This window comes from Talpa occidentalis, unplaced genomic scaffold (genome assembly GCF_014898055.3).
Source record: "Talpa occidentalis isolate TD23 unplaced genomic scaffold, MPIMG_talOcc4v2.1 talOcc4.13, whole genome shotgun sequence".
Lineage (NCBI taxonomy): Eukaryota > Metazoa > Chordata > Mammalia > Eulipotyphla > Talpidae > Talpa > Talpa occidentalis.
In genome coordinates this window covers 67,852,645-67,879,513 of record NW_023601322.1, presented here as the reverse complement: position 1 = coordinate 67,879,513, position 26,869 = coordinate 67,852,645, and the positions used below count along the sequence as shown (strand labels likewise).

At 40.6% G+C, this 26,869-nt stretch overlaps 1 protein-coding gene across 5 annotated transcripts in view; it reads right to left on the bottom strand.

Moving 5' to 3' along the window:
* PFDN1 (prefoldin subunit 1) overlaps nt 1–26,869 on the bottom strand; it is a 69,226-nt gene that overhangs the window by 21,529 nt on the left and 20,828 nt on the right. For 2 of the 5 annotated variants that reach the window (XM_054694322.1, XM_054694321.1), the window contains exons 4-5: nt 11,485–11,569; nt 1,625–3,515 (exon numbers count right to left, since the gene is read on the bottom strand). In XM_054694322.1, the coding sequence (XP_054550297.1) occupies nt 3,378–3,515; nt 11,485–11,569 (223 nt within the window). In that variant the 3' untranslated portion in view covers nt 1,625–3,377. Of the gene's footprint in view, nt 1–1,624; nt 3,516–5,217; nt 5,251–11,484; nt 11,570–26,869 lie in introns of those variants that run through there. The other 3 variants (XM_054694323.1, XM_054694324.1, XM_054694325.1) reach the window with 2 other exon arrangements.

Genomic DNA, 26,869 nt, shown 5'->3' with positions numbered 1-26,869 from the left:
GGATTCCAGGGCCTCCCTGGAAGGGAGGGGCTAAGTTTCAGCACTATCAAGCTATCAGCAGCCTCTGCAGCATGAGTTCAATACTCAACCAGGGAGGTGACCCACATGGCGAGCAGACCTCTTCTGTCTTGTCCGCTGCTCCCCTCAGCAGTGTATTTCAGTCAGTCTGCCTGTTCTGCTCCCCATTCTGTCTCTGGCGAATCCTCTCACTCCCAAACCTCTGGCCTATACCCCAGATCTTTATGCATAAATAAATAAAATAAATCTTAAAAAAAAATAGGATTACAATTAACTTTTTAAACTAAAGTAATGATCTGGGCATGAAAGGAAACTGGTATTCTATTTTATTTGGCCTCCTACCATCTTTTTGTTTCAAGGAAGCTTTTTGCTCCTAATGTGGTAATTCAAAAAAGACAAAGTAATAGCAATAAACTTACTAGAAGTGACTCTAGGTATCTTCTAATCCAACCCTCTCATTTTACAGATGAGGACACAGCTTACAGTACAAGCAAAGGCTGGACTCCAGAATTCCTAAGTCTACCTAAAGTATTTGAATTAGGAATTTAAGGTAATGAATGCTCTGCTATTAAAACCAGTAGACTCGGAGACCTGCATTTGTGGCTTAAGTATAAGCTGGGATCTTGTTCTTTTGAACTCACATGCACAGTGTGCTCATTAACACAGGTGTAGCCTTGCCCACATTGAGTACTTGACAACTCACTTCTTCTGGCCAGTTTCTATGATGAGAGGACTCATCAGAATCAAGCTTCTGGGGCAAAGAAAAGTATCCTGACTAGTATATTAGAACCCTCACCAACTAGTTGTTAGAGCAGGGAGACATTCAACAACAGGAAAGAAATCAAAATCCAATTCATCAAAAGATATCATTTTTTAGACCGCCTAGAAATGACTGGAGAACTCTCTTGCATGGGAGAGAGGAGGCAAAAGATAAATATTTATGGCAAGAGAGAAAGGAAAGTATAAATCATAAAGCAGATAACAGCAAAAGCTGGGGTCAATAACCCTGGGAAGCATTCAAAAGGACAGTCCATGTGGGTACGAATACACTGAGGAGGGGAATCCAGGCACCCTGGGAATGTATCCTAGGAAAAAAATAACTGAATTGAAATGCAAAAACTTGAACTCTGGGCTAGATGGAATGCAAATTTTTCTTTTAGATCGATCACAAAATAAAGATATGCACCAATGAACAGATCAAATCAAAGGACTAAGTGTGTAAAATAACTGAAATATGTATTTTGAAGTAACAAAGGCCATCTAACTAAAAGAACATATCTTTTTGAACTGTTTACATCTAAGTTCACACCAGACATGAAAAACGTCCACGGAGGAAATGAAATCTGTCACAGATAGTTTACATTTGGGCAAACATTAGCAGATACCCTGACCAAGGTACTGGTAACAATCAATAAAGAATACCCAACCAAATAAAGAGCATATATGGGCTTTTTCAGGCTCATACCAACTCTTCTCTGAAAGTCAGAGAGGAGGATTCAGCAGCTCTAAGACACATGAGCACAGAGAAGAGAGACAATACACTAGAAACTCCAGAGTTTCCAACAATCTTTCTTTTAGACTTGTTTTAAATAATTAAAAACTATTTTAAAATGCTCTTTTTATAAATGTTGAGAATGCAAATGAATTCTAGATAAGTATTCATATCTGAAATCCTAATGTTGGGAAAATAAATCACTTCATGCACAACTCCGTAAGTGAAAACAATATGGGAAAGAGATTAATTTACTCCTTGCAATTATTTTTCTTTTTAATGTTTTAGAAGACTCAGAGGTGTCTGGCTATGTAGCTACTATTGAATGTGGGAAATCATCAAGCTTATTTTTAGATTAGATATTTTATACTTCTCTCCAGGACTCAAACTCTCCTGGGTTGAAGTGGAGGATGTTTCTGAGAAACAGTTCTCCTAAGCAAAAGATTAAGAGAGAAATTATACAAATACTCTATTAAGAACATCTTGACTTGTTAAGGACAAAAATGGACTGTCTAGAAAGGTACCTTATGGTACAACTATATAAAGGAATAGCATTTAGCAATGAAAATGAACAAATAGCAATCTCAGGTAGCAAAATGAATATACTTCAAAACAAAATATTGAGCAAAAAAAATGGGGGCTTCCCTGGTGGCCCAGGAGTTAAGTCTCAGCACTATCACCACTACAGCTTGAATTCGATGCTGGCCGAGGAGATAACCCACAGGTGCAGCAGAACTCTCCTGCCTTGCCTGCTACTCCCCCTCAGCAGTGTATTTCAGTAGATCTGCCTCTTCTGCTCCCCACTCTCTCTTTGGTGAATCCTCTCAACCCCACACCTCTGGCCTATACCCTACATCCTTTTACACAAAATAAAATAAAATACATTTTTTAAAAATATTGAGCAAAAGTAGCAAGGAAAATACACACACACACGATATTGTTTATATCAAGTTCAAAAACAGCCAAGATTAAATTATACTTTGGGGATATATACATAGATAGTAAAACTATACATTTAGAAGGAAATTATCACAAAAGATAAGAGCAGGATGGAAGTACTGGGGTGGTATGTAATTTGGAAGAGGGAAATAAGGAGAGGCTTCTAGTGTATTGTCAATATTGTTTTCCTGAATGTTACAGGTATCTGCTATAAATTATTAAGTTTTGCATACTTTAATACATGTTTCCGTTAAAACTCTATTTCACTACAAAATAAATACATGACTAATTGTTTAATGGGTTCTAAACTTTGAGCTATGCAACCAGATAAACCATTGGGTGAAATTCTTGCTGAGTGTATAAAAAACAGTCCATCACTGGTTCTGCTCTCACCTGTCCTCTGTCTTCATTGAAAGACACAAATCACTGTTTATCATACAGTAGTGTCCACTCCACATCACCTCTAAAAAGGGGCTCCCATCAGAAGCACAACAGTACCAGCCGTAAAATGCACTGGTTAGGGCAAAAACTGTACACCCATCCAAGTGCCTACCAGTTACCACCCATGCTATGGAAAAAATGATCCTCAATAGGCAGAGTAAAATCTCCTCAATCATGGGAACTCCTCCAAAACATTTTCTCATCAGAGTCTCAGAACTCAGCCAACTGCTCAGTGTCATAGGCACCTCCTATCCAGTTCTCTCACGACTATTCTTCCTACACGTTTCAGGAACCACTGTGTGAACAAAATTGCCAGTTTTGTGGAAGAATCAGGACTTTATGTCATAGAGTGGCTTAGAGTTTACTTATAGCGTGAGTTACAGAGTTATTTCACAACCCTGGGATTGTAACATTCTGCGTCAGAAGTGGCACTAAGCAGGTCAGAATGTCCAGGGTTTCCTTTTCTAATTCCTCATTGCTGAGCTAATCAGGGTTGGTAGAAGGGGTGATACCATGTCACAGACAGGGGAAGGGAAGTGGCCAGCCAGGATATGCATATGCTAGAATACAGTGGGTACTTTAGACTGAAGGTAGATGAGCCTGAAGCAATCACTGCGTGGCCCACCTGCAACAAGGGAGAGACCCATTAGAGAATGGTGGTCAAAATGTATCTATGCATCACAGAAAGCTTTACAGTTCTTTCAAGGGTTTAAATATCTGAAATTGGGATTGGATGACAAGCGATTAGAAACTGAGCTGTGGGCCTCCCCAGTGGTGCAGTGGTTGAGCGCTGGGTTGCGAAGCTGCCTGCGGCCTCTGCGGCGCCGGTTCCATCCCCGGCTGCTCCCCGGCCACTGGAGGAGGGTCCCGCATGGCGCGCAGACCTCTCCTGCCGCCCGCTGCTCCCCTCAGCAGTGTACTTCGGTCCTTCTGCCTGCTCTGCTCCCTGCTCTGGCTCTGGTGAATTCTCTCACCCTCCCGCGCTTCTGACTGTACCCAGTGCATGTATAAACAAATAAACAAACAAACAAATAAATAAATAAAACATGCCTCTATAAAAAAAAATTTAAAAAAAAAAAATCAAAAAAAAAAAAAAAAGAAAAGAAACTGAGCTGTATCACTTCATCTGAATGCTGAAGCTGTTTCCCAACTACAAAAGAAGTCCTTAAGTAACCATTTCCTCTCTACACCAAAAAAGCAAGCAGAAACACAGAATGAGTTATTCACTCTTTAGGAGACATCTCCGCAATGTCTCAGTATGTTTTAATTGAACTTTCATGAAAAGTGCATTTTCTCAAAGTCTACTATTTTTCTCCTTGTAGCAATGCTGTACATTTCAAAAATTATTTTTACAGAGACAGATGAGACTCAAAAGTCTTAACTCCAAATCCCAAACAATTAATTTTAAAAAATAAACTTTTGTACTTTTTAATATCAACATAAGCTATATTTTTTATGTATTACACATTCGGCTATCTTCTTTAAAAAGTCGTAAGATAGGGGCCTCCCCGGTGGCGCAGCAGTTGAGCGCTGGGTTGCGAAGCTGCCCGCTGCCCGCAGCCTCTGCAGCGCCTCTACAGCACCGCTTCGATCCCCGATCCCTGGCTGCTCCCCGGCCACCTGAGGAGGGTCCCACTTGGTTCCCACCCCCAAACCAGCCCCCGCCAACCCTCCCAACCTGAGCCAGCCAGGGAGCAACCCACATGGCACAGCAGACCTCTCCTGTCTCGCCCGCTGCTCCCCTCAACAGTGTGCTTCGGTCAATCTGCCTGTTCTGTTCACCACTCTGTCTCTGGTGAATCCTCTCACCCCCCGCATCTCTAGCCTGTACCCCAGTTCTTGTATGCGTAAATAAATAAATCTTTAAAAAAAAACAAAACTACGTAACACTATCATATAGCCAATCTGCTCTGAAAATATTTCCTAATCAATTCCAACAAAGTGATTGTGGTCTGAAGAACAACCCAACCTAGGAGTATTAAAGTATAAATATGGCTCATGGGCTACACGATGCCCAGATGCCCTGATGCTGACGCTGCTGAGAATTCAGAGAAGAGGGGCTTGGCTCTCCTTATCCCTCAATAAAGCTGTTCAAAATATTTTTTTAATGTAAATCTGGAATTTTAAGGAGAAAAAAGGCAATTCAGGCTATCTTTCCAATATTAAGAGAGCACTTGTCTTTATCCTTCTAGTAAGTAATATAACTCCCTTGCAAGGGTACCCTCACCTCAGGACCACAAAAGGAATGGGTCAACAGATAAGAAAGGCCACCAGGTTGTGGGCGCAGCACAACAGAGTTATCAGAAGTTAAAACAAATTCAGGTTACCTTTCGTGTTCAAAGAAAAGTCGGGTGGTGAATCTGGAGTGGACAAATACAAAGAAACACTAAGAAAAAGGCAGGGTAAAAGGCAGTCTAGGAAATACCCATGGAGATGGGCTCTCAGGTTAGAGAACCTGGTTCAGACCAGCATCTGTGTCGGGGAACAGGTTTGTCCACCATGACATTTACGCAGACTATTGGTAGGGAGTGAAGAAGCATATACAGTGAAGAAATCCACTAAGTGAGTTACCAGTCCTGATCAGAAACTGATCCTAAGATCTATACCAAAAATAACCTTACAGCTTCATAGATAAAAATTACTAAACGAAAGTAGCTTGTCCTTTATCTACAGAGTTATGTATAAATTGTGCCTCCCCAACTTAATTTTATGGTATGTAAAGATAGAAATTAATGATTATGACAATTACATAGGATTAAGGTGAAACAACTGGACTGTCAAGAAATACAAGGGTCAGAAGAAGACATTGTAGATTTGAAAGGAGGAACCACTGGGAATGCTGGAAAAACTAATTAGAGTTCTGAATCTATATCAAGCTTCCAAAGTAGTAAGATCCATATTTATGAAGACTTCAACTGGTAATAGTTTATATTCCCAAATTCCCATATTGTGCTATGAAACTAAAATAATTAAGCAGGGAAAAAAAAAATCACCTAATGTAACACTGAGGAATCCAAAAATACTAAAATAATTCAACAACAACAAAACAACACAAATTAAAATGTGGGGAGAGGTTGTGAACACTTTTTGAAAGATGATATACAGACAGCTAATAGGCATATAAAGAGATGTTCATTATCTGTTATTACTAGGGAAATGCAGATCAAAACAATGGGATATCACATCATACCTGCAAGGATGGCCATTATCAAAAAGACAAGAAACAACAAGCGTTAACAAGAATGTAGAAAGGGGACCCCATGGCACATTGTTGGTGGGAATATAAATTGGAGCAACCATTATGGAAAAAACTGTATAGAAATTTGGCAAAAATTTTTTTTTAAGATGTATTTATTTATGCATACAAGAACTGGGGTCTAGGCCAGAGGTGCAGAGAGGTGAGAGGATTCACCAGAGACAGAGTAGGAAGCAGAACAGGCAGATCTACTGCTGAGGGGAGCAGCAGGAGAGACAGGAGAGGTCTGCGGTGCCATGTGGGTTAGCTCCCTGGCTGGAGATCAAATTCATGCTGCAGTGTGGCTGATGATAGTTTGATAGTGCTGAGACTTTAACCCCTGTGCCACCTGGGAGCCCTAAACCAATGTTATTTTAATTAAAAAAATTGTTTTACATTGTTTGAGGAGAGCATCTCTGGATCCATTTGGGAAAAGCCACTGACCATTTGAGACTTGGTAACTTAGGCGGTTTTCATTTCCAGCCTCTTCTACTTCCTAGGTTGCAGGTCCATCTTGGAAGTGGATTCCTTTGCTCTTAGTTGGGGGTTTGCTTCCTCTCCCTAGATGACACTTTGATTCTAATTGAATGGTTTACTATATCAAGTTTGTAATGCAAAAGTGAGGAGATAGTAGATGTTTCAGTTAATATCAATGAGTAATGGAAGGATAAATGCAAGTAAAATGTGAATTGAAGACCCATTTAAAAAAAAAAAAAATTTTAAATGTAGTTCTTGTCCTAAAACTGTCTGCCTGTGTCTGTGTAGGTATCTCTTTTAACAATCCTTTCTCTTTTAGGGCCTCCCCTGGTGGCGCAGGCAGTCAAGCACAGCATTGTGAAGCTGGCCGCAGCCTCTGCAGTGCGGGTTCGATCCTGGCCAGCCCACGAGAATCCCATATGCGCAGCAGACCTCTCCTGTCTCACCCGCTGCTCCCCTCAGTGGTGTGTTTCACTCAGTCTGCCTGTTTTGCTCCCCGCTCTGTCTCTGGTGAATCCTCTCACCCTTCCGTGCATCTGGCCTGTGTACCCTGGTTCTTGTATGCATGAATAAATAAGTCTTTAAAAAAAAACAAAACAAAACTTTCTCTTTCAAAAGCGGCAGCAACAGCAGCAACTCTCTGTCCACCTACATCTATGCAGGTGTCCCTTTTTTCCTAATAAACCCATCCTTTTTAAATGCATTAAGGCTGCTCAGGAGAAGTAGCATTAAACTAAGACCTTAAGGATTAATACATGGAGTTGGTAAAGGCTTAGTTAAGGAAAAAGTGGAGGGAACTACATTTGCAAAATTCTAGTAGAAACAAATAAACCATAACAACTTCTAAAAGTATCTCCGCATGGCTGGCACACACAGTGCTATAAAAGAAGATATTGGAGGGCCTCCCCGGTGGCGCAGCAGTTGAGCGCTGGGTTGCGAAGCTGCCCTCAGTCTCTGCGGCGCCGGTTCGATCCCCGGCTGCTCCCCGGCCACCAGAGGAGGGTCCCACATGGCGCGCAGACCTCTCCTGCCGCCCGCTGCTCCCCTCAGCAGTGTACTTCGGTCCTTCTGCCTGCTCTGCTCCCCTCTCTGGCTCTGGTGAATTCTCTCACCCTCCCGTGCTTCTGACTGTACCCAGTGCATGTATAAACAAACAAACAAATAAAACATGCCTCTATTAAAAAATAAATAAATAAATAAAATAAAAGAAGACAGTGGAAAAGAGGAAGATGAGAGAAATAAACAAGGCTTCTCATAAACATCCTTGAAGGCTGTTAAAAAGTTTGAACTTTACCCTAAAAACAAAGATGATGATTATGAGGAATAACAGCACCAGATTTCACATTTTAGTTTAAATATATAAAAAGGATGGAAGGGCAGAAAGCTGGAAATGTGGAAACCAACTCAGATGTTACTGCAAATGGTAGCAGGAGCTGGTTTAAAGGTGGGGAAAAAATTCCTGAAGGAAATGCCATTACTGGAAAAAACAACAAAGAAGTAATATGGTTCAGGAAAGCCAACTTAATCCAAGGAGGATTTAAAATATAAATTAAAGCAATAAAATCACACCTAAACATATCCCAGAGGAACTACAAAGCTTGCAGGACAAAAAGAGAAAATTAAAAGCAGCTAGAGAGAAAAAGGCAAAGGAACAACAATTAGACTGACAGATGACTTTTCAACGGCAACAATGGAAGTCAGAGAAGTCAGCAGGTATACTAATGCTGCCTTTAAAAGAGTTGAAAAATCCCTGAAAATATAGAGCAAAATGAAACATATCCTCTGAACAGTTATAGAGTAATAAGCATTTACAGCACCCAAATAATGTTCCTAAATACTGAACTAACAACAGCCGGTGGAGAAACTGACATATCGTTATAGATGGTGATGTGGCACATCGCAATAAAGTGAATAAGTAGAAAAAAATCAAGACACAAAACATTTGAACACAACAATTAACAATGTACCTTGCATAAGTGCACATGTGGGTATGGGAACATGCATACCAACTATAAAGGTAGGATGGGGGAAAGTATAGGACTGCCTCAGGGAAGAGTAGAGTGTGCAGTGGGTGATATTAAGAACACAGGTTAGAGTAGTATTTGGGAAATGTACTAAATGTAGAGACAGGGCTCACACAATAATTGAATGTTGGGGTAATTAAAAAACCTGTAATGGGAGGAGGAATAAAAACAAGAAATTGAATATATTTCTTATATTACCAAAGGGTGAAAAACAGTATATATAATTTCTCTTTATTTAAAAAGAAATGTATGTGGATAAATGTGTTTATAAAAAGAAGTTAGGAATGAAATGCATCAAATTATAGATGTGAAGGGCCTCCCTGGTGGCACAAGGGGTTAAAGTCAGAGCACTATGAAGCGATCTCCTGCTCCCCTCAGCAGTGTATTTCAGTCAACCTGCCTATTCTGCTCCCCTCTCTGTCTCTGGTGAATCCTCTCACCACCACACCCCACACCTCTGGCCTGCACCCCAGCTCTTGTATGCATAAATAAAATAAATCTTTAAAAAAAATTGCATGGGCCTCCCCGGTGGCGCAGCAGTTGAGCGCTGGGTTGCGAAGCTGCCCGCGGCCTCTGCGGCGCCGGTTCGATCCCTGGCTGCACCCCGGCCGCGGAGGAGGGTCCCGCATGGCGCGCAGACCTCTCCTGCCGTCCGCTGCCGCTGCTCCCCTCAGCAGTGTACTTCGGTCCTTCTGCCTGCTCTGCTCCCCGCTCTGGCTCTGGTGAATTCTCTCACCCTCCCACGCTTCGGACTGTACCCAGTGCATGTACAAACAAAACAAAACAAAACAAACAAACAAATAAATAAATAAACATGCCTCTATAAAAAAAAAATTGCATATCTTTGACATTTGCAAATGTGCAGAGAAAAGGGAAAGGTCATATTTTAATTGTTTAATTATCTGTTCGACTTTTTCTTGTTTTAGAGTACGCTTCTATAACTTTCATAACCTATTATAATTTTAATAACAGAAAATAAGACATTAAAAAGAAAAAAGAGAAAATAACTTTCTAGGGGAGAGGCCAAAGTTTAGTGCTACTATTTTTTTTTTTGCAGCTATAATTAGCATTTCAGATGCATACCAACTAATCTACTTTTATTACCTGAAAGATACCAGCATACTCTATTTGATAAAACTCCACAAAAGGAAAATTTGAAAAATAAATTTCCTAATACTCAACAGAACTGAAAAATATGCTAAAATCATCATCTGTGGGGCCTCCCCGGTGGCGCAGCGGTTGAGCGCTGGGTTGCAAAGCTGCCTGCAGCCTCTGCAGCGCCGGTTCGATCCCCGGCTGCTCCCCGGCCACCAGAGGAGGGTCCCACATGGCGAGTAGACCCCTCCTGCCGCCCGCTGCTCCCCTCAACAGTGTACTTCGGTCCTTCTGCCTGCTCTGCTCCCCGCTCTGGCTCTGGTGAATTCTCTCGCGCTTCTGACTGTACCCAGTGCTTGTATAAATAAATAAATAAATAAACAAAATAAATCTAAAAAAAAAAAAAAAATCATCATCTGTGGCAACTTTACCATGGTAAATTTTGTAACTATGAATGTTACAATTTATCAAACACAGATATTAGATGGAAAAAATAATCCATGCCCTCCTCCTATCTTATTTCCTTAGTGTAACCAGTGTTAACAATTTTATGTTACATATCATTTTCAATGTTCACATGCAGATCTTGTTTTTTGTTTGTTTTCACAAAAATGATAATTATATACATATTATTTTGCATCTTACTACTTATTCATCAGATAATTTTAGATGTTTACTTATAGTTGCAAAACTCATTTTTTGTTACCTGTCTGAAATAGTTTCAGACAGATCAAGACACTTTTGTTTGAAAACACTAGAGGATTCACTCTAAGATTGGCCTGACAAAAATGACAAAGTAGGTCACAATAACAACCTGACTACTATTAATCAGGTAACACTTTTTTTGTTTGCTTATTTGTTTTGTTTTTACAATGTATCTTTCTTAGCTACAAGTCTATTATCAGGTTTCTTTAAATTATCAGTAATCAAACAAAAATAAGCCTAAGTAACCTCAGACACTGCATGCTCCCAAGTCACATCAAGTGGGTACTCCTGAAAAATCCCCAGGAGGCTACAGGGGGTGTTCTCAACAATTCAGCAGAAGGCTGAGTCAGATTCTGAACCACTGCCTCACAGAAATTAGATAAAGTGACCTATGAAGTCATGGTATCCACCCCCATTTCAGGAAATCTTGGTCCTCAAGAAATAACAACCATTTTTTTTTTTTTTTGTCCAGTCCAACTTTCACAAAATACAGGATGGAACTTTCACTAAAATCCAAGAAGATACTTCATCAAAGGTCTCAACATACAGGAAATTAAATTGCAATTTTCCAAAGATTCACTAAGTTACAGGAGCAGTTTATCATTCAGACTTGCCACTCAGTGCTTGTCTACAGCCAAACCTATGCTAAAGGAATTACAATGTGCAAAAGAGACATATCATACAGATCCTCTAACTACTATGATCCCTGACTATCCAATCACAATTTGTGGTGTTTAAAAACAGTGTTTTTATTTTATTTAATTATTTTTTAAGAATAAATATGTTCACTCAAAGACAATAAGGAAAATATCTTCAGGATAACAGCATCCTATCCTCTTCAAAATTCTCTATAGTTCCTAGACTATTTTTTTTGGGGGGGGTCTCATGCACTGCCACGAATATGACTTCTTCATAGTTCTAACACAATTAGGGAAAAAACACAAAAACAATGTGACATGACTTTGGCAGGCATACATTTTCATTTAATAACCAAAAAATGAAGTAATTACTTTTCTCCTAAGAACTGACCAATACTATAATATTCATTCAAAACTTACTTCCAATTCTTTAATTTTTTCTTCTGCTATTTTCTGCTTCTCTAACAGTTGGCTGTGAATTACCTCTTTGGATTGCAGAATAAACCTACAAAACAAAACAAATGAAGATTAAGCCACATAATCACTATATTCATTAACGTCAACAGCTATAAATCACAAATATTAAACTAAGAAAACTAAAAGGATGATCACCCAACTCAGGAAAAACAAAATGCCATCATTAGGTTAATGTGATTCATCAGGAAACCACCACAGATTTAAGTTTTCTTGGCAGAGAAGGAATAAAGACTTAATTAAAAGTAAATTCAAATACACAATTGCTGATGCAAGAAACTGTATACAGTATTATACAGTATTATGAAATATATACAGTATTATAAATTAATGTCACTTCAATGAAAAGAATAACAATAAATTCAGCCTTCTTGATTAAGAAAGGAATCAGATTTCAAGTAGATTCTACATCAAAGAGGGAAAAATAGGGGCCTCCCTGGTGGCGCAGGGGTTAAAGACACAGTGCTATCAAGCTATCACCAACCACTGCAACACGAGTTCAATCCCCAGCCAGGGAGCTACCCACATGGCACAGCAGACCTCTCCTTTCTTGCCTGCTGCTCCCCTCAGCAGTGTATTTCAGTCAGTCTGCCTGTTCTGCTCCCCACTCTGTCTCTGGTGAATCCTTTCATCCCCCAGACTTCTGGCCTACACCCCAGTTCTTGTATGCATAAAAATAAATCTTTTTTAAAAAGGGTAAAATAACATCAAGCGGAAAAAATCTATCATAGGCTAAGAGAAAAGTTAACAAACATTAAAAATCCCCCATAATTTTTATTTTTTTAGTTATCTAAGACAATTTTTCTCTAGATATTTTTAAAACAATAAATTTGAGTTCCTCCTCCAATTTTTTTTTTTTTTATAACAGTAACTCATGACCTTTTAAAGTCACAATCAAGCACTGTGTTAGGATCAATGCATTAGTGTTTATATGAGTTTCTCACACACAAAAAAGCGCTGTATAAGGCCTAGTATCTTTTAATATTATTTCCAGGGTTTATAATACCTCTGAAAAGCTCAAAATGCAGAAGTGGAAAATTCTGATTTTTTCAATTTTACAGTCAGACACATTATTTACCACTGATGAGGGTGGAAATATGAGGACACTTTAAAAATTAACACTGAATTAGTTTTGTGACTTTATGTTCATAATTCTTGCTGTGGGGAAGGAAGAACTAACTATTTTATAGCCTCAAGTAAATGAACTGTATTATTTCCCTTCCACCGGAAGCAGGGGAAAACCTCAATTACTCAAATCATTTTCGGATTGTTCGACTAGCTATGACAGATTTCAATTAAATATTACAATTAAGCAGACTGTTTCTTCTCTTTGCACATTAAAGGTTTCGCAACAACCAACTAAACATAAGTTCTTAACAAAAAGCCAAACTGCTGACCTCAAAAAACAAGAGTGTGTCTAGGTAGGTTCTTACAAAGAGGATCTGGTATTATAGATCTGAAACAAACAAAACAGATCAAAAAGAACAACTCCTCCTTTGCCTAGACACCTTGCAAGAAACTGCCTTTCCTCCCAATTCTTCATGAATATACCTTGCCACAAATATTAACAGTCTGGTAAGTGTCTCTTTTACTCCACTAATTTATAAAGCCTGTACCCTGATGTGGACATTCTAGATAATTCATCTGCTGATCCTAGTCTTCAGCAGTAACTTTATCCTTGTAAAAATCTTACACATCTACAGCAAAGACAGATCACCTTCATGCAAAACAAGAATTACTACATAACCCTTTGTGACTAAAGTGTTCTCATTTAGTACAAGAGACAGGCACTATTTCTGATAAAACTACGGTTTATAGAATATTCTCCTCAGACCGTACTAGTTATTTAATATAGTGTTGAAAAGAATTGTATTTAAATTTCAGTATCACCGTGTAGAAAGTATCATAAACCTAGGCTCAAGAGTCACCAAAGTATGTCATTATACACATAATTTTCTAAGAAAGTCTTTTAGCTAGGGATATAATAATCTTCACAGCAAAATACACATTTTTAAATAGCATTGATTGCTGGCCAGTGAGTAGTATTCTCAAATAAAAGGTCATCAGACATTATCTTTATTAGTGTCTGGGAAATTTTCAAAGCTAAGATTAGAGGTCAAGTCATTACTTATGTGGCCTTTAAAAATAAAATATCTGAACAGATACTAAATCCCTGGAGCAGAAAATAAATTTACTAGAAAGCAAGAATACTCAACAACAAAAACATGTTTTTCCAACGCCACACACCCTGAGGTAGCTATATTAGACTAAGTCAGCTTAAGGCCAGAGAGATGTCACAAAAGCTGGCCAAACTACTATAAGCCTAGGGAGACCTCAGTCCTGACAATTTTAAACAAAAATGAGTACTCAGTAAACTCACAAATCTCAAGAGTAGTTACTTAGTCAAAATTCAAACAAAATTATGAAAATTTGTTTTAGTCCTCAATTTAAAAAACGCCGAAGATATACTATATGGAGACAGAAAGGGGCCTCAAGAAACAAAATCTAGAAAATCACTTATTTGTGTTTGAATTATCAGATGCCGTTCTGTTGTCTTTTTTTTTTTTAATTTCAGGTGCTGTGTGAAGATAGAGGATCTATCATAATAATGTAAAAATGAGAATGATAAACAAATATTATGCACATAGTTTCTCAAAGTAGTGTGTCTCACAGAGATTTTGCCTTATAGTTTATGGAAAGCCAAATGGCAAATAAAGGATACTTAGTTAAGAATGTGGTGCATGGGCCTCCCCAGTGGCGCAGTGGTTGAGCACTGGGTTGCGAAGCTGCCGGCAGCCTCTGCAGCGCCCGTTCGATCCCGGCTGCTCCCCGGCCACCGGAGGAGGGTCCCACATGGCGCGCAGACCTCTCCTGCTGCCCGCTGCTCCCCTCAGCAGTGTACTTCGGTCCTTCTGCCTGTTCTGCTCCCCGCTCTGGCTCTGGTGAATTCTCTCACCCTCCAGTGCTTCTGACTGTACCCAGCGCTTGTATAAATAAATAAATCAATCTTAAAAAAAAAAAAAAAAAAGGAATGTGGTGCAGGGCCTTCCTTGTGGCGCAAGGCGTTAAGATGCAACCTATGAAGCTGTCCGCAGCCTCTGCAGCATGAGTTCAATTCCTGGTCAGGGAGCAGCCCACAAGTGCAGCAGACCTCTCCTGACTCACCCGTTCTGCTCCCCACTCTGTCTCTGGTGAATCATCTCACCCCCCACACCTCTGGCCTACACCCCAGTTCTTGTATGCATAAATAAATAAATGTTTGAAAAAAAATCATGTTAACAAAAAAAAAAAAAAGAATGTGGCACATGGGCAACTTCCTGTCTCCATCTCTCAATCTCTCTGTCTCTCTCATGTACTTTCTTGAGTACAACAGAGCATCATTTCTAACTCATAACACAAAGAAAAAAAGAATGTGGCACAAGGAAAGGCAAACTAAGAAGAAATTATTTTCATATGACAAATGATATGCAGAAAATATACTTCCAAGACTCAGGATTATACCATCTAGACAAGAGTCACTGCTTTGTAAAAAGCTTCTAGTTTGACATGGAAATCAGTGCCCTCCCTATACTCTGTTTTTAAGGATTCATAGCCTGCTAGTTCACTTCCTCATTTATTTGTAGTTATGCCACCTGGAAAACAATTTTATGATGACTTTGGTTCTGTTTGAGAAATACCTGAGGCTGTGTGCTCAACTGTCCCACAGGTTAATACATGACTTCCGTTTTCTTCTGACTCAGCATGAATCAAAAATGTTGCTCATCTTCCCAAAACACAACCAGTGGTAATATCTTTTGGGTACACTTCCACCTAGACATACATTATTCAAAGACAACAATAGTCTCATGATAATGTTCTTTGGGTGGGAAATTTTCAGAGGATGTGTGAAAACATACTCTAATAGCATTTAGAATCTGCCCACACTCACTCTCAAGTGTGTACTGTCACCTACAATAAACTGTGGCCTTGTGCCACACGTTAAGCAGCACAGGAAAGAAGAATGAGTCTGTCTTTGTCAGTTATAGCTCAATAAAATTTGTAAAATTCAATGCCTTATAATGAACACTAACCAAAAAAAGAAAAGAACATGTTTGGTTTTTTTTTTTTGCCTCATTCTACTGGCAATGAAAATTATTTGCATGTGTACACAAAGATCTACATGCAAAAAATCTATTGCTTAATATTTTAGCAAAAAAAAAAAAAAAAAGTACGAATAACCAAAATCCCTCAGTAAGGAAGTGATTTTAAAAAGCATGCTACATCCAGGGCCTCCCTGGTGGTGCAAGGGGTTAAGTCTCAACACTGAAACTATCAGCAGTGGAAGCTAATCCACATGGCCCAGCAGACTTCTCCTGTCTCGCCCACTGCTCCCCTCAGCAGTGTATTTCAGTCAATCTGCCTGTTCTGCTCCCCACTCTGTCTCTGGTGAATCTTCTCATCTCCCCGCACCTCCCACACACACCTCTGGCCTACACCCCAGCTCTTGTATGCATAAATAAAATAAATCTTAAAAAAAAAAAAATCATGCTACATCCAGATTACAGAATGCTGAGTCAGTTAGTTAAAGACTTCACTTGTCAGAGTAATGAAGGTAAATAAATACCTTTGCAACTCTTTTTATTTTTTTTAAGATTTATTTATTTATACATTTAAGAATTGGGGTACTGGCCAGAGCTGTACCTCTCACCATACTGGTGAGAGGATTCACCAGACAGAGTGGGGAACAGAACAGGCAGATCGTCTGAAACACACTGCTGAGGGGAGCAGTGGGCAAGTCAGGAGAGGTCTGCTACTCCATGTGGGTAGCTTCCTGGCCGGGGATCGAACTCATGCTGCAGTGGCTATGACAAGTTTCATAGATTGCGTCTTAACTCCTCGGAAGGAGGAGTTGCGTCTTAACACCAGGAAGGCCCGATTTTTTCATTTTTTTTTTAACATTTTGCTAAGTTAACCTAAGGTGAGGTTGCCATGGGCTCAAAATCAAATGAAATCAGGAATTCTGGAAGGTAAGAAAGCAATCTATTGGCTTTCACCTTGACTATTTCTGCTCAATCCTGGAGATTTTTGAGCATCCACACGGGCACAAAACAAGGAGACAAAACAGGAGGTAGAACATACTGACATTCCAAAACAAGGATCCTACTAGGAGAATCCTCAATTAAAACCAATTTCCCAGAGTGTTTCTCTTTCAATCTAAGAGTGAAGAAGAAATAAACTTACCTCTCTGGAGAGTACAATAAAGGATATGTGTTTATCAATATCTTCGTAATAAAGTTGAAAAAGTTAAAATGTCCCCCCAAAGTATATTATTTAACTGGCCTCCTCATGGATTGTGGTTGAAATTCAATACTATATGATGCAGAAACTCTCAAGCACAGAATTTAGTTTACAGTATTCTAATCAAGTGAATAGCAAAATTCAAGAAAAGTGGAAAATGGGTTAATAAAAATTAACCAAACTTGAAACACAAAGAGAAAAACAAAGTATGTAAAATCAAGAAGCAGGAGCCTCCCTGGTGGCACAGCACAATGAAGCTATCCACAGCCACTGTAGCACGAGTCCGATCCCTGGCCAGGAAGGTGACCAACATGGTGCAGCAGACCTCTCCTGTCTCGCCCACTGCTCCCCTCAGCACTGTATTTCAGTCAATCCACCTGTTCTGCTCCCCACCCTGTCTCTGGTGAATCCTCTCTCACACACACACGCACACATACTCACATTTCTGGCCTTGCACCCCAGTTATTGTATGCATAAATAAATAAATCTTTAAAAAAAAAAAGCAAAACAAAACAACAACAAAAAAAACCATGAAAAAGCATGTGAGGTCTAAGAGATGCTATCAAGTAGTCTAACAGATTAGGAACCCCGAAGAGTGGAGAACATAGGACATTCTTGAAAATGGACGAGAACTTTCTAAAACAAAAAAAACAAAAAACACCAATCACAGCTCCGAGCCACTCAATAAAAATGGACAAAAATAAATACAAAATGAAAACAAAAACAGAATACAATTAGCTGTAACATCATCAAACTACTGAAAACTAATGATGAAGAGAAATCTTGACAGCAGCCAAATAAATGACATATTGCAAAGAAACAAAGATAAGAATTACAGCAAACTGGGCCTCCCTGGTGGCGCAGCAGGTTGAGCACAGTGCTGTGAAGTTGTCCACAGCCTCTGCAGTGCTGGTTCAATCCCGGCCAGCTGGCAAGAATCCCACAAGGCGCAAAGACCTCTCCTGTCCCGCCTGCTGCTCCCCTCAGCAGTGTATTTCAGTTGTCTGCCTGTTCTGCTCCTGCTCTGGCTCTGGTGAATCCTCTCACCCTCCCGCGCCTCTGGCCTGTAACCCAGCTCTTGCACAAAAATAAATAAATCTTTAAATAAAAAAAAAAAAAAATTACAGCAAACTTGTCACAAACCATGCAAGACAGAAGACCATACTGACTTTTTTCAAAGTCTAACAAGTCTATAATAAGTTCCTAGAGACTGCTACTATAAGTAAATAATGTATAATACCACTAATTTCATCACAGGCTAGTCAACATGAATAAGAGTTAAGCTCCTCTGGCTAATTTCCAGTTGCAAAAACATCACCAAACTTCTAAATAAAGACCCAAAACACTTCAAATATTAAGCTATAATTTGTATTCATTTTCCTAGTCACTTATTCCATTTCAGGGTCTTGGATGGCCAGAGCCTATTCTGGCAAATCAGGGCACAAGGTGGAACCCAACCCTGGCCAAAACACCTTCCATCACAGGGTGTACACGCACACACATGCACACACACTCAGACTGGGACAATTTACATGCACTGATGAAGCTAACATGCACCATTTTGGGGATGGGAAGACAGCAAAGTACCCCACGAAAACACAGACATGGGGAGAATATGCAAACTATGGACAGTGGCCCTCAACTGGGGATCAATTTTCTCATAAATGTTGTAAAAAACATTTAATAAAATGTATTCAATGTCAAGAACCTATGGCAACAAAAGAAAAAAGCTATTAAGCCAGGGCCTCCCCGGTGGCGCAGCGGTTGAGCGCTGGGTTGCGAAGCTGCCCGCGGCCTCTGCGGCGCCGGTTCAATCCCTGGCTGCTCCCCGGCCACAGAAGGAGGGTCCCACATGGCGCGCAGACCTCTCCTGCCGCCCGCTGCTCCCCTCAGCAGTGTACTTCGGTCCTTCTGCCTGCTCTGCTCCCGGCTCTGGCTCTGGTGAATTCTCTAACCCTCCCGCGCTTCTGACTGTACCCAGTGCATGTATAAACAAAACAAAACAAAACAAACAAACAAATAAATAAAACATGCCTTTATAAAAAAAAAGCTATTAAGCCAGCATTACATACGCAATGAAAATATCAAAAAACTGAAGGAGAAATTCAAACAAAAGCTGAGCATTCATTCTAGAAAACATACACCTGAAGAAATATTATAGGTAGTTCTTCCAGCAGAAAGAGTATGCTAACATGTGGAGACTTACAAAGAAATGAAAAGCATTGAAAATAACACAAAATGAGATGAAGAGACAAATTTTTCTTCTATGGCTTGCAAGCTGATACTGCCACATGCTTCTCTTTGTAATGTCAAGAGAATCGGTACCAACAGAGACCACATGGTCAACAGAAAAAAGTTATTTACTACAGTAATGCACTGCATAATGGTGTTTCTGTCAACACATACCACTGCATACACAACAGTGGTGCCCATATACAGCCTAGGTGCAGCAGGCTATGCCATCTAAGTTTGTGTTAAGTACCCTCCAGGGTATTTGCATAACGACAAGACTGTCCAACAAATTTCTCAGAAGATTCTCATTTATGTGTATGGCTATATATAGCCCATTACCAACTCCTGGTCTAAAAGCAAAGTAATACATTGTAGGCTTCATCACATATGTGACACGTATAAACAATAAAAAAATTAAATAGAGGGCCTCCCTTGTGGCGCAGAGGTTAAAGTCTCAGTGCTATCAAGCTATCACCAGGCACTGTAGCACAAGTTCAATCCCCTCCCAGGGAGCTGACCCACACGGTGCAGCAGACCTCTTCTGTCTTGTCCACTGCTCCCCTCAACAGTGTATTTCAGTAGATCCGCCTGTTCTGCTCCCCACTCTCTCTGGTGAATCCTCTCACCTGCCTCCCATACCTCTGGCCTACACCCCAATTCTTGTATGCATAAATAAATTTTTTTTAAAAATGAAATAGAGGGAACAATTTATCATCTTTATAAAATAAAGTAGTATAATACTATTATTTGAAAGTAGGTTGTGATAAATTAAAGATACAGTATTATAAATAATAGGACAGGGCCTCGCCGGTGGCGCAGCGGTTGAGTGCTGAGCTGCGAAGCTGCCCGCAGCTTCTGCAGCGCCAGTTCGTTCCCCGGCCGGTCGGCGAGGGTCCCACGTGGCACGCAGACCACTCCTGCCACACCCGCTGCTCCCTTCAGCAGTGCATTTCATCAGTCTGCCTGTTCTGCTCCCCGCTCCAGCCCTGGTGGATTCTCTCACCCTCCCGCGCTTCTGACTGTACCCAGTGCTTGTATAAAAAAAATAAATCTTTAAAAATAAATAAATAAATAAATAAATAATAGGACAGTCACTAAATTTGAAACACTAAAACAGTACAAAAAGAGCCCTCAAAGGGACAGTGTAGGGAAGGTCACAGTCAGTGGGTTCTCACCCATGTGCTCAACTGCAAGACCAGTAAGGCTCAGGGTCCAACAACAACAGGGTTTAACAAACATGACATTGGGAAAATGAAAGATTTTTTGAGGCTACCAGCTCTCTCACTCCATAGTGACCATAGTGCACACAAGCTGCTCTTTGAAGATGGGGTGACACTGCAGTACCCCACAAGAGCAACTTGAAGGCTGGACCAGACACCAAACCAGACAGCAAAGGACCCAACAGCACCAGGAGGTGGTGCCGAAGAACCAAAGGCCGTGGTCAGCATTTTGAGACACTGGGCCCAGTCCAAATATACTTCTTGCCATCAATGGCAGAGCCAGAGGCAGGTGCAGCAGCAGAGTCTCTGCAAAGGTCTACAGAGGTGTGGAGGTCTAAAAGTTTACAAAGTCTACAAAGGTCTGGAAAATCCCACAGAGGTCAACTGCTCAATGTGTCTCTCTCTTCAGAGGTTGGGAGTAAAACCCTTCTTCTCTGAAGATGGTCCGAAGAATGCTTCCTCTTTGAAGGTCAGTTGCTGGCCACTTCTTTGAAGGTGGTCCAATGAATCCTTCTCTCTTCAGAGGCTGGCGGCACATTGCTTCTACCAAGGTGGTCTGATGAATGCTTGCTCCTCAAAGGCCAGCAGCAGAATTCCTCAAGCTGGCTCTTGTTCTGACTTCTATTTCCTCAGGGTGCCCCACCTTACAAGACTTACTGTACTGTTTTCAATCTTAAGTATCTGATTGAACCACTTTGCACCAATCAGCTTGTTTTTCATTTTTCAATCCGAGTAAGTAACTAATGAAGTGAATCTGAACTAGATTGGTTGACTTAGCTCACATATGATTGGTCCATTTTTGAAAAGGGGGGAAAAGCCCAGTCTGCCCTGCACTCAGGTCAGGGCAGGCTGGTGGGCCTGTTGGCTCCAGGAAGTCATGGACAGAGGCATGGCTGGGGGAGAAGGAACATCACAGGCAGTAAGTGGACCCCCCAAAAGCCGTCTTGTCCCACAGCCTTTGAGGGACATGGGGATCTGGTAATGATTTTAAAAAAGAAAGTTTACTAGAACTAGCAAGCCAAAAGGAAGATAAATGGATTCATAAAAAAATAATCTAAAAAGCAGAAACAAAAGGAATAAAAGGCTGTAAATTTATAGCAGTAATTATAGCAGTAATTAACTAAAATGTAATTGATCCAAACAACCCAATTAAAAGGCAACCATTGTCAGATTTGGATTAAAAAGCAAGACCTGACAATACACACCACCAAGAAATTCACCTTAAATAAAAAGACAAAGATAGGTTCAAAGTAAAAGCATATCCACTATGATGGCAATAATCAAAAAGACAGATAATAACAAGAGTTAGAGGTGATACAGAAAATTTGGAACCCCACCCCCCCCCATATCTCCAGTAGTATGTAAAAAGGTACAGCTGCTGTGGAAACATTCTGGCATTTCTCAAAAGGTTAAAACAGTTACTGTAACACACAGCAATTCTGGGCCTCCCTGGTGGGAAAAGGGGTTAAGTCTCAGCATGATAAAGCATTTGCTCTGCGGCCAGGCAGCTACCCACATGGCCCAGCAGACTTCTCCTGTCTCACTTGCTGCTCCCAATAGTATATTTTAGTACATAGGCCAGTTCTTCTCCCCACTCTCTCTGGTGAATCCTCTCACTTCCTGCCCCCACCTCTGGCCTACAACCCTAGCTCTTACATGCATAAATAAAAAATATATAAATCTTAAAAAAAAAAAAAATAGCAATTCTACTCTGATGAATTCAGCCAAAAGAAAGAAAACACAGGGCCTCCCCAGTGGCACAGTGGTTGGGCGCTGGGTTGCAAAGCTGCCCGCAGCCTCTGCGGCGCCGGTTCGATCCCCGGCCACCGGGTGAGGGTCCCGCATGGCGCGCAGACCTCTCCTGCTGCCTGCTGCTCCCCTCAGCAGTGTACTTCAGTCCTTCTGCCTGCTCTGCTCCCCGCTCTGGTTTTGGTGAATTCTCTCACCCTCCCGCGCTTCTGAGTGTACCCAGTGCTTGTATGTATGTATGTATGTATGTATAAATAAATAAATAATGAAATAACTTAAAAAAAAAAAAGAAAGAAAACACACTCTGCACAAAAACTTACCCAAAAACTTGTTCACAGCAGTACTATTCATGAGAGAAAAAAGTGGAAACAATTCAAATGCCTTATCAACTTATTAGTGTATAAAATATGGTATATACATACATGAAATATTTGGCAAAAAAGAGAACAGAGGGCCTCCCTGGTGGCGCAAGGGATTAGGACACAGCACTATGAAACAATCTGCAGCCACTGCAGCACGAGTTCAATCCCCTGCCAAGAAGGTGACCCACATGGCACAACAGACCTCTCCTGTCTCACCCACTGCTCCCCTCAGCAGTGTATTTCAGCACATCTGCCTGTTCTACTCCCCACCCTGTCTCTGGTGAATCCTCTCACCCCCCACACTCTGGTCTATACCCCAGTGCTTGTATGCATAAATAAATAAATCTTAAAAAAAGAGAGAGAACATAGCACTGCAACATGCTACAGCATGGATTAACCTTTAAATCTGCTAGAAAGACAAACTCAATCACACTGTATGCTTGTATGATTCCATATATATGAAATAATCAGAACAGGCAAATCTATCCAGGCAGAATGATTAGTAGTCGACAATGGTAGAAGAAATGTGGAACAACTACTAATGGGTTCAGAGATTCTTTTGGGGTTCTAGAATTAGTGATGATAATTGCACAGTTTCATAAATATACTGAAAGTCACTAAATTGCAAATTTATTTTTTTAAAACACTTTTATTCATGTCTTACTTACTGGAGAAGCATTAGAACAATTCTCTTTTTTTTTTTTAAGATTTATTTATTTATTTATGCAAGCACTGGGTACAGTCAGAATCGTGGGAAGGTGAGAGAATTCACCAGAGCCAGAGTGGGCAACAGAGCAGGCAGACTGAAGCACACTGCTGAGGGGGGCAGCGGGCAGCAGGAGAGGTCTGCGCGCCATGCGGGACCCTCCTCCGGTGGCCGGGGAGCAGCCGGGGATTGAACCGGCACTACAGAGGCTGCAGGCAGCTTCGCAACCCAGAGCTCAACCGCTGCGCCACTGGGGAGGCCCACTAAATTGCAAATTTAAAAAGGTTAAAAAAGTAGTTTGTTATGTGAATTTTATCATTAAAAAATAGCCAAAATATTTTAAAGACACTTCAACAGAAAGGAGATAAAAGATGACATATGCTCAACATCTTAGTTATTAGAGAAATGCCAATTAAAACCACAAGGTTTTACATACCAATCAGGACAGTTAGAATTAACAACAAAAAAAGGCAATACCAAGTGTTGGTAAAGATGAAAAGATATTGGGGCCTCCCTGGTGGTTGAAGGGGTTAAGTCTCAGTACTATCAAGCTATCACCAGCCACTGCAGCCCAAGTTGGATCCCCCGCCAGGGAGCTACCCACATGGCCCAGCAGACCTCTCCTGGCTCTCCTGCTGCTCCCCTCAGCAGTGTGTTTCAGTTAATCTGCTGGTTCTGCTCCCCACTTTGTCTCTGGTGAATCCTCTCACCGCCCCCCACACTTCTGGCCTACACCCCAGTTCTTGTATGTATAAATAAATAAAATCTTTAAAAAAAAAAAAAGCGCCTACTTTACTTACAAATGCAACTCTAAAAAGCTGAGTTAAGGGCCTCCCCGGTGGTGCAGCGGTCCACAGCCTTGCAGCGTAGGTTCGATTCCCAGCAGGCCAGGGAGAGACCCATATGGCACAGCAGACCTCTCCTGCCTTGCCAAATGCTGCTCCCCTCAGCAGTGTCTTTGGTCCATCTGCCTGTTCTGCTCCCGGCTCTCTCTGGTGAATTCTCTCACCCTCCCGCACCTGTGACCTGTACCCCAGTTCTTGTATAAATAAATTAAAAAGCTGAGTTAAGAAAGATAATTAGCACTACAGTATACCAGATGGTGGAAAGTGCCATGGAGAAAAACAGTCGAAAAAGGAAATACAAGGGGCAAATTACGGGGAGGATTTATATGTGTAATTTTGAATGGGATGGTCATGAAAGGCATCACTGCCTTCATAAAGACCTGAAGGAAGAAAAGGGGTATGCCACGCAGACATCCAGAAGAAACAGTCTTCAGGCAGAGAAACCAGCAAGTATAAAAGTCTGACTTTGGGCCTCCCTGGTGGCACAAGGAGTTAAGAAGCAATCTATAAAGCTAGCCGCAGCCACTGCAGCACAAGTTCGATCCCTGGCCAGGGAGCTACCCACATGGCACAGTAGACCTCTCCTGACTCACCCGCCACTCCCCTCAGCAGTGTATTTCAGTCCATCTGCCTGTTCTGTTCCCCACTCTATCTCTGGTGAATGCTCTCAACCCCTGCACCTCTGGCCTGTACCCCAGTTCTTGTATGCATAAGTAAATAAATCTTAAAAAAAAAATAAAAGTCTGACTTTGCTGATGAAATGGAAAGCCATCTATAGGTTTTGGCTAATTCATTTTTGACTTAATGTTTTAAAAGAACTGCTGTGTTCAGTTGATCAGACTATAAAGTACTAAAGATTGAAACAGAATCCAGTTAGGAGACAGATGCAGTAATCCAGTGGTAGCTTAGACCAGGGTGGTGTTAAGTAGAAGTGTTCAGATTCTGATCAAAATTTAAGGACAGAGTCTTTGCTAATGGATTGAATATGCAATTGAAAGAGAGGATTCAAGGTGACTCCAAGATTTGGAAAAACTGGAAGGACAGAAAAGTCAATTAATGAGATGAAGATGACTCAGGGAGGATGACCTGGTTTGTTTGAAAGAGGAGAAATTTTATTTTGGCCAAGTTAATTTTGCGATGGCTATTAGACCATCAAATGGAGATGTAAAGGAGACCAGTGGATGTACAAGTTTGCAATTCAGGAAAGGGCTCTAAGCTAAAGATGGCAGTTGTCAGTACATTAAAAGGCATTAAAGAGGTGGGGCCTCCCTGGTGGCACAGGGGTTAAAGACACAGTGCTATCAAGCTATTGGAGTTCGATCCCCAGCCAGGGAGCTAAGCCACGTGGTGCAGCAGACCCCTCCTGCCTTGCCCACTGCTCCCCTCAGCAGTGTTATTTCAGTAGATCTGCCTGTTCTGCTCCCATTCTGGTGAATCCTCTCACCCCCTAACCCCCACACCTCTGGCCTACACCCCAGTTCTTATATGCATAAATAAATTTTTTTTTTAAAAGTATTAAAAAGGTAAGCCTGATGAGAGCAACAAGAGACTGAGTATACATGAGAAGAGAAAAAAAGTCCAAAGGCTGAGCCTAAGGTCAACCTTAAACTTAGAAATAAGAAAGAAAACAGCAAAGGAAACTGAACAGGAATGGCCAGTGAAATAGGAAAACCAAGAGGTGGTATCCTGATAGCCAAGGAAAGAAAGTTTTCAAGAAAGAAAAGAAGATCAACTGAACTATTTACTACTAATAGTCAAATAAGATGAAACTAGGAATTCACTGGAATTATTAAAGCATCATGGTCCCTTCAGGAGCCTAATCCCATGTAAACGTTTCATGTCCTAGAAGAGTAACTCATACACTGCTAGGTTCATTCTGTACTAATTAAAAATCACTGCCTATTTTTGAATCAAACTACTCCTGAAATGGAAGCTGTAGTATGTTAATCTATTTTAAACATGATGCTTATTTTTGGTCACTATTTGGTATTCCAACTATTCTTGTAAATAATCACCTCTGATGTTTACCACTTGACTCTGGCCTCATCAAACCCCAAACATTTCCACATATAAGCAGTGAGCTACTCTACAACTTTTTTCTAAGATGTGATCTATATTTTACTAGTGGTTAAAATAGAGAAAAATATCACCATTTGATAATAAGAAAAATTATCATCCAATGAGTGCTGCAGGACACAGAGACTCCTGGTACAAAAACAGAAAGTCCCAGAGAAATACAAATGTTTTTTGGCACAAATGCAAAGGTTTCAGTCATATACACATATACAGGATGCATACTGTGGTCCAAATCTTTTTGCCCTGTGCCAAATAACATAAAAGGTTCAGCTTAAGCCAGTCATGCTCTTTTCTATTTAAAGACACATTTTTAATACTGGGCTCCTGCTGCTGTGCAAATTTTGATATGAGAACATTTCTTCTTCAGAACCAAAGGAATAGTGTCTTCCAAGTACTCTGGTCCATTTCAAGGTAATTGAAGGAAGCTTAAAACAAGAGTTGGTAGTGAGAGTTCCTGGCAAGAACAGAGATAACATTTTCCCAGACATGTCCATTCGAACTTACTATCTGAAAATAAAATAAGCATAAATTCTTTACAAAACCACAGGCACTAATAATGCATGTAATATACTGCAATCCTAATAAACTCATCTGGGTAAGGGATATTTGTAGTTCACAGCAATTCCAGATATAATAATAATACTAAAAAATCATGACCAAGTGTATATTCATATAAGACTCTTGCCATCTAGAGCAGCAAAATTTTTTTGAACTCCATTTTGGATATTTCATTAAGCAGATTATGTTCCTTAATATAAACATCTTAGTCATCTCTCAAACAAATTAGAGAACCAATTGTTCCTAAATTTGCCACTGAGATAAGCGGTAACTAAAACCAGAAATTCTTGGTATAGTTTAAAATTG